The sequence below is a fragment of the Takifugu rubripes genome, chromosome 20, assembly GCF_901000725.2.
Source record: "Takifugu rubripes chromosome 20, fTakRub1.2, whole genome shotgun sequence".
Lineage (NCBI taxonomy): Eukaryota > Metazoa > Chordata > Actinopteri > Tetraodontiformes > Tetraodontidae > Takifugu > Takifugu rubripes.
Window position 1 is genome coordinate 15,680,886 of NC_042304.1, and position 14,318 is coordinate 15,695,203.

Here is a 14,318-nt window from a genome sequence, read left to right on the forward strand (position 1 = left end):
AAATTTGGTGTCCTGCTGCGTGAACTCTGTATCTCTGTGTCCTCTCTATGTCCTTGTAGAAATATTTCCATTTAATTCCACCTCTTTCAGAAAAAAGAATTTAGATTTTATGCAGAAAGATCCTTCATAAAATGAACATAACCAGTTATTTAGAGAAATGAGCTTCACAGCAGTGAAGGTCGTCATCTGGAAACTAGAGAGAATAAAAACATGGAGAAACGGATCAAATAATGCCTCCTGACTTGATTTGAAATGGCGTGCAAATATAGACTGTTGAGGGAGTTTGTGCTCCACCATGTGTGAGAATTAAACAAATCATCATGAGCTTAAATCAGAAACAGTGAAGTGTGGAGTAAAAACCTTCCCGCTTGTAGTTCCCAGGGCCTTATTTGGAGTACCAGACAAATGCGGGTATTAAATATCAGGATTGAGGGGAGTCCCACACTGGGAGACACTGTGTGGCCTTGAGAACACTTGTACCCACCTCGAACCAATCAGAACATTAATGTTCTGCACATGGATGATTGGCAGCTATTTATTTAAGAACCGGTTCCAATGTCCTTCTGAGGGCATGACTTTGAGGTCCTGGGATATTTATGAAAGCTGTCTTAGTTTAATTAGGACTTTATATAAACACTGCTGATGACAGAGAAGTTTCAAAGTCACTTCACTCCAAAACCTCCCAGATAACCATGTGAAATTATAGTAACAAAAACACTGTAATGAAATATTCTACAATAAATGTCTGATATTTCAGTTGTGCAATTAATACATAACAAAATTAGCAGGTATAATAGACCAAAACGTGCTCCTAAAATGACTTGTCTTCATTATTAGTGTAATAGCATTAATCTGACAGCAGAGGGCGCGGTGCGTCATCAAATACATCTGAAGCTCGAAAAACCTTTGGTAGGCGTGATTAAAGAGTCAAGATGAAGTGGACTGTAGTTGCTATAAGTAATATCTCTCCATTATTTAGTGTAAATAATACATTTTTAAAAAATGAGATTGGTTAGTTAATGACAAATGTGTGCAATTTCTGGTTCTATGGCTGGATTGTAAAGTTCGGATGGATGGATGGATGGATGGATGGATGGATGGACGGACGGACGGACGGACGGACGGACGGATGGACGGATGGACGGACGGATGGATCGACGGATGGATGGATGGATGGACGGATGGATGGATGGACGGATGGATGGACGGATTTCATTTTTTGACAATAACTCGCAGTCACATACTTTGACCACTGGAGGGCAGAAATGTGCCGTGTGTTCATTATTAAAACACACGACGCTGTAACTATTCTTTCAGCTACTTCTGCATTTTTAAATTTAGTTTATAGCAGTATATTATATAAATGTTATATAAATAACAAATTTTAATTGTTTGTAACAATATGATACCTATGTTTTTATTAATCTTTCAGTGGTAATAGATGCATTTTAGAAACTCCGACAGGTCCGAAATCTAATTATTAAACACCATAATTGACTTTGTACGAATAATTCCGAGCTAAATAAGAATATCGGGGCGCTCACGCATAAATGCATATAGGTAGTTGAAATAAAGTTTGTTCCCTTCGACAGATGCAAATCATAGAACGGGAACCAAACGTGATGTTCTTATTTTGTGGCTTTATTCAAGACAAGACCGTTAAGAAATTGAGAAGTTTTTGTTTTTTTTAAATACTAATGACAATCTGTTTTCTCTTTTTAATTTACGCTTAAATTCATCTGTTCCTAAACAAGTTGCAAATGTTTTATTTGCCTATAAACGAAATTTTACGTCTTTGTCGATTCGCATTCAACTGTTTTCAATCAAAATGTAGATTTTTTAAATATTTTAAGGTTAAATTGTATGACATTAAATAAACCTTATAAAAACCTATTTGTAAAATTCAGTATCTTAAAAATACCAGCAAATAATTGCGCCCAAACATCATTTACTGAATCGAGCAATTAATTCAGATATTTCAGATTGTTGATTAAAATGCGTCGCATTGACAGAAATACACACAGAAATACAAGACAGCAACTTATTTAAATACCACGCGAGAATAGCAGAATAAATCAATTAGAATGTTGTTTTTTAGTCCTCAGTTAGGTTAAGAAAGTAAATATTTCGATGAGCTGAGCTTCTTTATCTCTGAGGGCTTCTAAAATATCCACAACCTTGTTTTTTGCTTGTTTGTTTCTTTATTTTCTTTCTAACGTTTCTGTTCACATAAAAGAGCGTTTGTGGAGTTCTACTGACTCGTTGGTCGGTGTGAACGAACATCTGGGGGGGGGGGGGGGGGGGGGTCGCCATCCTCGCACATCTCACCTCAGCGTGAGCTGGAGGCCAGAGAAGCTCTGACTCTCACCCACCTTCACCAAATGATCCTCAGTTCACCCTTGATTAGGTTTCACGCACCGCCCCCCGCACAGCCGGGGTCGTGCGGGACGGAGAGGACAGGGCTCTTCCGCAGCCCTTCATCTCTGTGTTTACTCAGAGAGCTGAGAAGATTGTCACATCAGCATCCATCATCGGACCGAGGGAAGGTTTTCCCAGGTGAACTACAGGCCGGGCGGCCCGTCTGAGGACGCAACGAAGCCAAACCTGGATCAGAATCACACTCAGCAAATGACTTCTGTAAATAATAATAATAATACGAAATTAAATAAATCCACGTCTGAGCTAAGAGAAGAGGGGGATCGGAGGAAGAGGAGGGGGGTGAGGAGGAGGACGGGGGGGGGGAGTGGAGTAACTTTTGTCGCCATGCAGCGTTTCCACAAGTTCATTTCGCCCTCCAATTGGCTGATGAAGCACACATGTGGGGAGGAGCAGCGCGAACAGCCAAAAGGGAAGAAAAACGTGAGCGGAGAAAAAAAAAAACCCGTGTCGGCTCCTGCTCCTCCAGCCTCTCGGCCGCCTGCGCCTCAAATGTTCTCTGCCGCAGTGCGCCCACATTCCGCTTCACCGGGGCGAGCTGCCGCGTAGGGGACTTCCAGAAGACGCGCAGGGAGGAGAAACTCTGACAGGGCCGCGGCTCGAGCTGTGAAGGCTTCTGCGGAGACGCACTTGGAGAGGGTTTACGCATTGCGCAGGATGCAGGCGCGCTACTCCGTCTCCAGCCCCAACTCTTTAGGAGTTGTTCCGTACATCAGCAGCGACCAGAGCTACTACCGGGCCGGAGGAGGATACACCGGGATGCCGGCGCCCATGAGCATGTACTCCCATGCGGCCCACGAGCAGTACCCAGCCAGCATGGCCCGGGCGTACGGGCCGTACACGCCTCAGCACCAGCCCAAGGACATGGTCAAACCTCCATACAGCTACATCGCCCTCATCACCATGGCCATCCAGAACTCAGCGGAGAAGAAGATCACGCTGAACGGGATTTATCAGTTTATCATGGAGAGGTTCCCATTCTACCGGGAGAACAAACAGGGCTGGCAGAATAGCATCAGGCACAATCTCTCTCTGAACGAGTGCTTTGTCAAAGTGCCCCGGGACGATAAGAAGCCTGGCAAGGGCAGCTACTGGACTTTGGACCCGGATTCCTATAACATGTTTGAGAACGGCAGCTTCTTACGGCGCCGTAGGAGGTTTAAAAAGAAGGATGTGCAGAAGGAAAAAGAGGAGCGGCAGGAAAAGGACCCCTGTTCCCGCACCCCAGGCAGGGAGCAGGACACCCATGTGACGGGATCTCAACCGGTCCGGATCCAGGACATAAAGACGGAAAACGGGACCACGACTCCACCTCAGGCCGCTTCCCCGACCCTGATCGCGGCCGTACCCAAGATCGAGAGCCCTGACAGCAGCAGCAGCAGCAGCAGCAGCATGTCGGCCGGCAGCCCGCACAGCGTGCCCTCCAGCCGGTCACTCAGCATGGACGGGCCCGAGCACCACCACCACCACCACCACCACCACCAGCACCACAGCCAGGCCCCGGCGCAGGGCTTCAGCGTCGACAACATCATGACCACCCTGCGCGGCTCCCCGCACGCAGAGCTCTCCCCCCCCATCATCGCCTCCTCCAGGACAGGTATCACCCCGTCGTTGTCGCTCAACTACTCCCCAAACCAGACGCCCGCCTACAGCTCCGCGACCTGCAACCAGAACATCTCCACGAACTCCAACGCCACCTACCACTGCAACATGCAAGCCATGAGCTTGTACGCAGGGGACCGATCATCCGGGGGTCACCTGGCACCGTCCACCACGGTTGATGAGGTTCTACCCGACTATTGCATCACCACGACCACCGCCTCCCCACTCGGACATGGCAACGGGAGCCAGGCGGGCCAAGACGGCCACCATGCGCACCAGGGGCGGCTGGCGTCATGGTACGGGGACTTGAGCCACCTGAGCCCGGCTTACCAGGCGCAGCAGCAGAACTTCCACTCGGTGCGGGAGATGTTTGAGTCGCAGCGCATCGGCCTGAACGGCTCCCCGGTGAACGGGAATAACAGCTGTCAGATGACCTTCCCGTCCGGCCAGTCCCTGTACCGCACGTCAGGAGCGTTCGTTTACGACTGCAGCAAGTTCTGAACAGCAACCCGCCCTTTAAATTAATGACTAATATATGTTTCCTATATTTTTCTGTACTTTCGGTCTTTTGTTCACACAACGAACGGACGCCAGAGGTTCAGACTCTGTCGAGGCGTGTGTAACATCACGAGCACGTAAGTCTGTTTTTGGCTCTAATACATGACTAAATTATATCCTCATATAGTAATTTATTTTTAGGAAAAGGAAGAGTGGATATTATCAAGGACCAAAATCTTTTTTTTTTCTTTTTTTAAATTTTTTATTTCTTTAAAATGTCCCGGTTCTTGTGTAGAAATATGGGGGGTAGGGGGGTGGGGGGTCTTTGTAGTTTACACCAGCCTATTTTTTATTCATTTTGTCCTTTTGTCTAAACCATTTTGAAGGCGTGACATTTTGTTTGTTTAATAAAGTGCCATCTATTTCATTTTAACTCGAGTGATTTTTCAGATAATCGAATAATCCAAAAACTAAATCAACTAAATCAATAAGAGTTAGAAGAACCAGACGGAGGTCAGGCTGCTGCAGAGATAAGATATCAGGCGGTCCTACAAATTATGGAACCTCAGTGGGTTCAAGGCCTGCGTGCGTGAGGTTTGAGTTCATCAGAATCTACAGCGTCTATTTACACACAAAAAGGTGAACGGAATTATTCATGTTTTACAATGTTTACTCGGAGGTCAAATTCATTAAGTCAAATTCACGCTTTAATAAAGAAGGCAGGTAAAAAGAATGGGGGTAAATAAACACGCGTGACAGGCCTCATTAGCAGAGTTAATCTGTCACTATAGAAACAGAGCGACCCTTTGCTTTAGGTCCAAAAATGGAGGAAAATAGCTGAAATTTACGCGTGTAACGTTGACACGATGCGCGCAGCACCTTGTTATTATTAACCTCATCTAAAATCCCTTTTTTTTCCCACTTTCCTGATTGTAAAACTGAGACTATTGGCCCGTTCGCAGTTGTTGCAGGAACCTCGAGTGTGTGTGAGCGTGTGTGTGTGTGTTAATGAGTCAGGGAGACGCCAAAATTACAGCGCGCAAACGCTCCCAAGGGCCACCAACGCGATGAGTCAAGCCAATAAAGCTGAGGCAAACAAGTGGTGCTGCGGGGGGGCAGATGCAGAGAGACATTTGAAACACGGATTAGACTAAACCCACAGGAAAAATGTTTGCAGTCATTTAAAAGGTTCGGATGGTTCAGATCAGTCTTGTTAATTGAGCGTCGGTGTGGATAAGAATGAAGTCTGGAAGCTTTTGCAAGAGGCTCCGCGGGGCTGCGGCCCCCACCACGGTTTACAGATAATTAAAGAAGAAAACAGGAACAAACTTCACTCGTCAGGAATTGACACATTATTGGATGGCAGAGCCACAGGCGGCCTCGTGTGAGCTCCGTTTGGCACCTGAACGCATCAGGCTGCACTTTTTCGCAGGGCCTGATTTGTTGCACAACACCAAACAAGTAAAAACAAAGGAAAGTAATTAAAAAATAGGGCCAAGTGACACACGTTGTGACGCAAAAATGTCTGCGAACTGGTTTGGCTTTCCAAGTTAAGATGGATCGAAACGTTTAACATTTCGGTTCCAAATCAAAGCGCCAGTATTGAAATACAGCGCGAGGTTGTCGCGTAGACTTTAGATTTAAATTTAGCAATCAGGACTGAAAATCTAATATTAGATTCCAGTACAAAAACAGAAGAGCCGTGCGCGTTTTCCTGAACTCCGCATTCGAGCCCGAAAGAGGAACTCTCTAATCCCGCAGAATTGAACACAAATTTGCTACTTTACGACTTTCCTCGAGGAATATTTAACGTCCCAAATCTTTAATTTAGAATGCACCTCAAAGCTCCCCCGAGCCTCGGCTGTCTGTCACAAATGAGATGTTCTACATGGATTTCACGGTGGTGATGTCTTTACTCCCGCTGCTCCTCGTGCAACAGGCCTAAAATGATGGATTATTACACATTTATCTTTTTTTTAAGAAAGAAGGCTAATTTAAAGCAGAAGTGGGGGATTGATTCCACCATTATTAGCACTAGATTAATTGGTGTGATCCTCGTTTAAAGTGAAAACGTCCGACGGGTTGGATTCAAAACTCCTGATCAGATTTTCCTTCCGTGGCTCGTCATTGTCCATTAGACTGACAGAAAACAAACTCGCGTGGATTTCTGGGATTTGCGGCCACCTCGTCGGATTAAATTGAGCGTTCATCTGTTTAATCTCCTCTAAACGTGTGTTTAGGAGCTTCAAAGGTTCGGTTTCCAGAACCAAGAATCCAGATTAGAGTGCCAACAGTAAACCTGATCACGGCCCATCACAGGCCCGTCAAGTGCACCTGCAAGAGCGCGCGTGTGTGTGTGAGAGAGTGTGTGTGTGGTTTCAGGGGCTCGAAAACAACCCCGGAGACACATCTGGATCCAATCTGGACTCCACTGAGCAGACGCAGCGCTGTCCAGGTCGATCACAGACTTTTTTTTAAAAAAAAGGATGTGTGCGTGTGTGCGTGCGTGTGTACCCGCAAAACCCAAGAAAAAAAGATGACATTTCAGCCTCTGTACGAGTTAAACTGCGCCACAGAATTTGGCAAGTTTAGTCTCACTTCTATGCGCAATTAATACAGAAAGGGGGAAATAATAATTACAATAGTAATAACACTTCATTAGTTATAACAAGGCCTTGAGCAGTGATTGGAGAATAAACCGTCTTAAATCACATCGAAAATCGGAATGACACTTCATTTAAACCAAAAACACATTTAAGAAAATCAGGCAAACTTAATTAAAACTCGGCTTTGATTAAAAAAAAAAAAACCCGTTGAAACAGAAATAAATATTTACCACAGAACAGGATCGGATTGACGGAGAAAACCCAACTGTTGGAATGGGAAAAACGGACTTCCTGTTGAAAACAAGAGTTCAGTGTGCAAATAAAAATCCTAGAAACCCGCAGGGCGCCAGACACACGCACAAAAGTCACGATCATGAACATAACGTGCAAAGGTTCAGAATTTATTGTAAAATCTTCATTATACCAAAAGAGTTCCAACAATAGATAATTAATAAAACCTCTTAATATTCCAGATAAAATAAAACAAAGAAAAATTTAAAGCACCTTCATTTTTTTACAACAAGTAACCCGAGAAACACGAAACCGCGTCTGACAAAAGGCAAAGTGAGGAAATCATAAAAGGCAAATGTTGGTCCGCCACCGGTTCGGGTGGTTCGGACTCAGGAGTGTCTGCAGGGCTCCTGCTTCTGGTTCTGGATCTGGTCTCAAGCATTTGGGTTTTTCTTCATGAGCTCAAGGTCCATGTCCACCATCTCTTTCACCAGCTCCTGCAAGACGCAGGAGGTCAAAGGTCAAAGACGATGGGTAGGAAGCAGATTCGTAAATAAGACGATATATTCTTAAAAAAAAAAAAAGTTGCATCAATAAATATTAAATATCTAATATTCAGTCTCTAAATCAATGTTCTTGGAAAATGAAAATGTTTGGCAGATGAAAACATATAAAAACAGGAATTGCGCAATTGTAGGCGATGGCTGTTTTTTAGTTCTTTTATTTGTTTATTGAGGATTGAAGATAAAATTTTCCAAATGTTTCCCTGAAAACCAGTCAAAGGTACATGAGCCCAACTCATCCTCTGAGCGACAGAAATAGGCGACATGCCTGCTCTTTACTCATTTTATCTGATCCAGCATGTCATTTTATTGTATTTTTCCGCTCTCAGAATTCCTTCCTGCCCTCCTACTGTCAGAAAAACATGGGCACTTCGATCTCCTGCTGTTTTCTGCCTCCAACATAAATCATTTCGCCTGAATTTTAATGTCTGTTTGCTATTTTTGCCTGGTCCTCCATGACGCCTCCATGATATTTCCCTGCCCGGGCTCATGCAGCAGAAGATTCTCACTAAGATGCAGATTCCTGCGTACCTCAAAGGTCACCTTTGGCTTCCATCCTAAGACCCTCTGGGCCTTACTGTTGTCGCCTTGTAGGAATTCCTGTTGTTGGAAAAAAATGAGATAACGAAGGAGAGAAAGAAAAGGAAAAACAAACAGTCAGTTTCGAGCCACAGCGACACAAAATCTCTCCCCCCCCCTCTCTCTCTCCTCTTCCAGGGAGGAGACGGAGGTCAGAGATCCTCGTTGTCATTAATCCTCTCTCGTGGCTTTTTAACCACGGATCCGTCCAGACCTCCCGGTTTGTGCCAGACGGACTGGGCCATAATGAATTGTGGGACTCTTGTGGTACAACCTTTCCAACCTCCTCTGAACGCCCCTTCCCCTGCTGGGTTTTGCCCCGGGTTCAACATCCAGCTCAAGCCCGCGTCCGTCACAGACGGCAAAAACAAACTCGTATTTCCACGGATGTGTTTTTGGTAACGACCGACGGGCCCAGAAACATCGGGCCGCCTTAAAGAGGTCTGATAAAGCACGTTTATGGTATTGAAATGGATGCTGAAGAATTCCCTAGCTAACTTCCACTGGCCGTTCTCTAATCAATCCTCGATGCTTTCTTCTCCCTGCATGCAGTTTAAAATTATAGCGTACAGAATTTGGACGTTTCAGCTCGAGTGTATCTGATTCCAAATCCACGGGCATTGATTGCTGCCACAAAAGACTACAGTCTTACGGGAATGTTTCCCCACAAGACTTTTTGGAAACTGGGAGGGATTCACATTCCTGCAGCCACAAGCACATTAAAGCAGATTTATACTTGTGCATTAAACACGTTCAGAGCGTGTATGGAGTCATGCGTGCAGCAGTCGGCGCTAACGTTGCTAACTTGGACGTGGGTGGATTTAAATGGGAAAGGTGCTAATCACCTGAGCAGCTAAACAGGTAAAAAGAATTTTCAGGTGTGATGAATGGGAAACTGAGACACTGAGGAGCTTCTTTTGTAAATTCTTATTTACTTTGACCCAGATCTTGCACTGATGACATGTTAAATGCTCCTGCGACTGCTGCTGTCCATCATGCTGAGTCAAAGGGTGGAAGTGTTTGACAGAATATAATCACAGCTCCGTTGTCCGGCTCGGGAGATCGGGAGCAAAACGCGGTTCTGCTGAAATGATATGGGATGAGGGCAGACCCGCTCGGGTTCTCCCCACTATGGTGGGAAACCCGACTCTTTTATAGACTCCAAAATTGTTGCCACAAAGTGGAAGCAAATTACTGACTGGAATAACAGATGTGGTTGCATTAATTGGGTGCAGTGTTTCTACATTCTTTTCACTTTCAAGGCGGACTGAGGTAGAACCGTCTCACCTCTAACGGAGCACGAACTGACATCTCAGAGGTGTTTAATCAAACCTCCCCTCACGACACCAAGCACAGAACACTAGCTGTGCACTCCCAACACGCTGATGTGGCCTCAACTCCTTCTCACTGCTTCGGTTCCACCTGAAAATGCTTCATTGTGACTTCAGATCAGAGATGATAAGCTAGACCACGGCCCAACTCCCCCCTTCCCCCGTCTCCACGAGCCTTTTCTTATATGACCGACTTTGCACATTACTCACATCACATTTTTGGCTCTGCGGCTAAACTCGGAACAGTTTCAGACTAATCACCCACAGCACGCAGACATAATTCATCATGTTAGTTGAATGCAATTATTACAGGGTGACTTATTCCACAATTATATTAATAATCCACTTGCTTCATAATTAAATTGATTAAATTTCTAAAGGATAATATTTAGGAGCTGGCATTGAATACACTGGTCTGGTCACGAACACTGGTGCGGCTTTGAAGAGCGGCTAACAGAGCAAGCTAACTGTGTGCCCAGATGGCGTGTTTTATCAGATACGAGAAAGGCTAAAATGAGCAGGCAGCAGCACCTCGCTGCAGAAATGCCAAAGAACAATGCATGACTAAGGCTTCAACCTTTAAGTACACGCTGAGGGGAGCCTGTGCCAATACGCCATTCACTCCAACTGACAGCCTCAAGAATGCATTTCCTGTTTCACTCAGGTTCACATGACCTGACTCAAAAGGAAACATGTTGTTTTGTGAGCAGCGCCACACTTTACAGATTCTCACTTAGTGAGAAAGCACGTCAGGTTGGACAAAGGCTCAGGCACGTACGTTTCAGGCGCATACATGGTTTTGTGCACGTTGGTTATTGTGATCCATGCTGAGTGACTTATGATCTTTAAGGAGATACGCTGAGCATGTGGCTGAAACATGCCTATAGGACTACATGTCACAGTGCTCGTATCACCCCGTGCAGGTGACAGATGGTCCGATTCTAAAAGAGACACATGCAGCTGGCTGGCTTTGCAGTTTCTTAAAAACTCCCCTCCACCGAGGCTCCACTGATGCACAGCAGTGCTGCTTCCATGTCTGTTCTAGAGTCACACTTCTAAAAGTACCAAGCAACAGATAAGAGCCTCACAAACACGGCCCCTGTATCGCAGACTTACATTTTTCTCTGTATGGTAGGAAATGTGCATCTCCTTGTGGATGTGAGACACACTGAGCCAGCAAAAGCCACAGTTCAGCCGGCATCCTGTCCTCCCAAGTGGATGCACACTTCCTTTGAAATGGTGATACTCTCCCTTTCCTAACGAGATTAACATTATCTGGTGCTGCTAATGAAAGGGTTTGCATAATCACCCAGCAGCATGTGGGCAATTTTATGAATTTTTTTTTTTTTCACTTTATTTTGAAGTGCTTGTTTTTAACCGCCTTAGATCTGGATAAAATGTGAAATTAATTCAGATTTTATTTTTATATATTTCCTCGATCACTAATTGTAATAACCCCTATTAAACAGTCTTTTTTTCCTTTTCTCTATAGTATTAATAAACTCACACGGCTGTACAGAACCTGTCTGTGACATCCTTTATATATTTGTATGTATGTACGACATATGTCCAAATACTGTTCATGTCACTAAAGCTAAGCCCCCTACAGGAGGCAGATCAAACACTCTGAACTCTGCTCTTGCTCTGACGGCTGCATCCTGGCCAGCTCTGATGTGGTTTTGGAAGTCCAGTAGCATCTCTGGGATTTGTACAGTAGTGGACATGGGCCTGCAACTACAGACTTCAAAGAAATTCCAGCGGAGCGGCTGAGAATGTTGTGAGAGTTTGAATCTCAGTGTCCCCAGCAGAACCCAGATGTTCTGATTGGACCCAGATGTTCCAGCCGTTGACCTCGGTGTACTACGAATGGAAGAACTCAACCCTGACCCCAGGCTTTTTTTTCCAAGCACCCAAAAATGAATGAGGACGACAACATGCAGATGAGGATTCATCTCTGCTGGAACATGGAGGCTGCCGGTGCTCCACCAGGTGTCTTTGCTGCTTTAAGTGTGTGCAGGTGGGGACGCGCTCCCAAATAAAGCTTCATCATTTCTAGTTGTTGAGATCCAGAGCCACAAATCTGTCACTGGTCGATTTCTAACGCGCCTCCGCCAGCATCGCTTCAGCTTATCACTTCCTTCACAACACAAAAGGCCCCCAGTTTCATCTGCTGGGAAGGAGGGATGAAACCAGAAACCTTAGTGGTGATGAGCAGAGCCCTGCTCATCTTGTTTTTTTCTGGGAATATTCGTTCCTTGTATTCACACAGAGGCAGTGCAGCCTCCTTCTACGCATGCCAAAGAAAATATTTAATGGCAAAAACACATAAAACGAGCGGATTCTTGCAAATGCTGCATCTAAGCTATATTTTCACACAGTTTTACACAGTACTGGCAGTTTTTCACACAGTACTTAGCTTTTAAGTTGAGCTGAAGGAAAACAACATTCTGCATATTTACACATGTCAACGTGTGTCAGCCTGAACAAACACTTTGAGCCTTCTCTGGCTCCGTCAAGGTGAAATATTCCTGATTATTCCTGATGTGTTTGGCATTTTAGGAAATTCTAAGGCCAAACTGGAACCTAAATTTAAGCTCTATAAGTCTGTGATTTTAAATATTTTTTCCCCGTGCAAGACAGATTTAAAGACAGTCACGAGCCACTCCTAGTAAAGGGGTTAGAGGCTAAGCCTGAAGTGTGTGTGAGCGTGCTCGTGTGTGTGAGCGAGATGGGAGGGGGAACTGTGGGAGTTACAGCTCAGGTTTCCTTCCCTGGCTCCCCATGTAGCTTGGCCTACACACAATGTGTTAAGTGACCTCTAAAGGGTGGCCCTGTCACCCTGATGAGCATGTTCTCCACACCCACACCACACACGCTGACATGTATGACAGTCCAAAAGGACCGGCGAACACATATACGGCACACACCTGTGAAGGAAAATGGCAGCAATTAGCATAAACGGAGGCCAATTGAGAGGATTCCAGGCCAAAACCTCAGTGGTCAGTGGCCTTACCTCCTCGCTGTTTTACATTTTTTCTTCCCTGCTCGCGGCTCCTGTGTATTCTCCGTCTGCGCTCATTAAAATTCCACAGGGAGCCGTGTGATAAATATTTACGGGGCTGAGGACACACTCCACATACACTCCAAACACACTTGAGAGGCTGCCGATAGTGTAAGCGCCCTTTCTGAATCCCCAAATCTTAGCTGCAGGTTGTACACAAGATAACAGGATGGAGTTTAGGATTTATGGCTGCTAATCAGGGGGCAAATGACTCGTCTGTGACCACGTGCAAGGATAATCTCTTTGTGTGTAAAGTTTATTGGTGTGAGGAGAAAAATATGGCACATCTGGATATTCAGGGATGTGTGCACACGCACACGCACGCACTGTAACTACTGTGGAGCTGGACTCCTCACTACTGTTCCACCCCCAGGCCCCTACTCCTGATTTCTATTATTCCTGCGGACGGGAAAACGATCAGAATTCCTAGAGTCAGCAGAAAGGCCCAGACTGAGAGCGAGGGCTGGAAGGGGAGCGGAGGGGAGGCAAGGGGAGGGGGGGGGGGGGGGGGGGGGGGGGGGGGCTCAGGTGACTGCTCACTTCCACTGAGGTCAAGCTGAAACTGTGCAGTTATGTTCCTCCCAGTCAAAAGTGAAACGTGTGTTTAGTCTGTTTGCACAGTTGTATAATGTAGTTTGGGTCAGTGTGCTGCCTTTTCTATCGGCCCCGGGGTGTTTCATATTTCAGGAGACATCAAAGCCCAGCGCAGTTTCCCTTCTTTAAACAACATTCTTTACAATCACCGTATAAAGTGAGAGGGAGAGGAAAATGTCATCAGCTCTTATCTTAATTACTGCATAATCTCTGAACTCCTTCAGACTGTCTGGGCTTTGACACTCGGCCATGATGTTTAGGTAGATCGTTACTGGTTTACACACACACACACACACACACACACACACACACACACACACACACACACACACACACACACACACACACACACACACCTCCATAGAGCCTTGCTGTTCATCAAATGAACAAACTATGTTTCTAATAATTAATAATAATTGATAATTAACATGATTTAACCTAAAATATATTTGAAAAAATATTATTTTGCTACCTACCCAATTTAGCCTTTAAATAAAAAATGTTTTATTACATTTCTAGTGGGAAACTCTTTTAAATGTTTTTGATTTTTTACATTAAAAAAAATATATTATATATTATATACATGTGGCATAATGGTCGTGGTGGGTCCAAGGATTTTTTTGTGGTGCTGTTTCCTACCTGGAATTCAGCATGTCATTACTGACATACAAATGAGGGACAAATTGGAGAAGTTCTAACAGGAGGTGCGAGCTCTGCTTGAATGGGCTTGCCCATGGGCCCTGGGTCAGTAGATTTCAATAGCTGCTCTAATGTCCTCTGTTCTGCAGGCTCGGTGTAAAGGGAGACAGAAGGAGGT

At 45.1% G+C, this 14,318-nt stretch overlaps 2 protein-coding genes across 3 annotated transcripts in view; one reads left to right on the forward strand and one right to left on the reverse strand.

The window, feature by feature from the left end:
• Positions 1 to 2,796: 2,796 nt before the first annotated feature.
• On the forward strand, positions 2,797 to 4,849 carry LOC101077061 (forkhead box C1-A-like). The gene has a single exon (XM_011615171.2). The coding sequence runs from the start codon at positions 3,094 to 3,096 to the stop codon at positions 4,537 to 4,539; it is 1,446 nt and encodes a 481-aa protein (XP_011613473.2). The 5' UTR covers positions 2,797 to 3,093; the 3' UTR covers positions 4,540 to 4,849.
• A 2,245-nt stretch (positions 4,850 to 7,094) lies between these two features.
• Positions 7,095 to 14,318, reverse strand: part of gmds (GDP-mannose 4,6-dehydratase) — an 80,119-nt gene continuing 72,895 nt past the window's right edge. For both annotated transcript variants that reach the window (XM_029828919.1, XM_003974425.3), the window contains exons 10-11: positions 8,468 to 8,536; positions 7,095 to 7,870 (exon numbers count right to left, since the gene is read on the reverse strand). In XM_029828919.1, coding sequence (XP_029684779.1) covers positions 7,808 to 7,870; positions 8,468 to 8,536 — 132 coding nt within the window. In that variant the 3' untranslated portion in view covers positions 7,095 to 7,807. The remainder of the gene's footprint in view (positions 7,871 to 8,467; positions 8,537 to 14,318) is intronic.

What these genes read in the sequence shown, in the direction of transcription:
- LOC101077061 (XM_011615171.2), top strand. Translation starts at nt 3,094, where the DNA reads ATGCAGGCGCGCTACTCCGTCTCCAGCCCCAACTCTTTAGGAGTTGTT.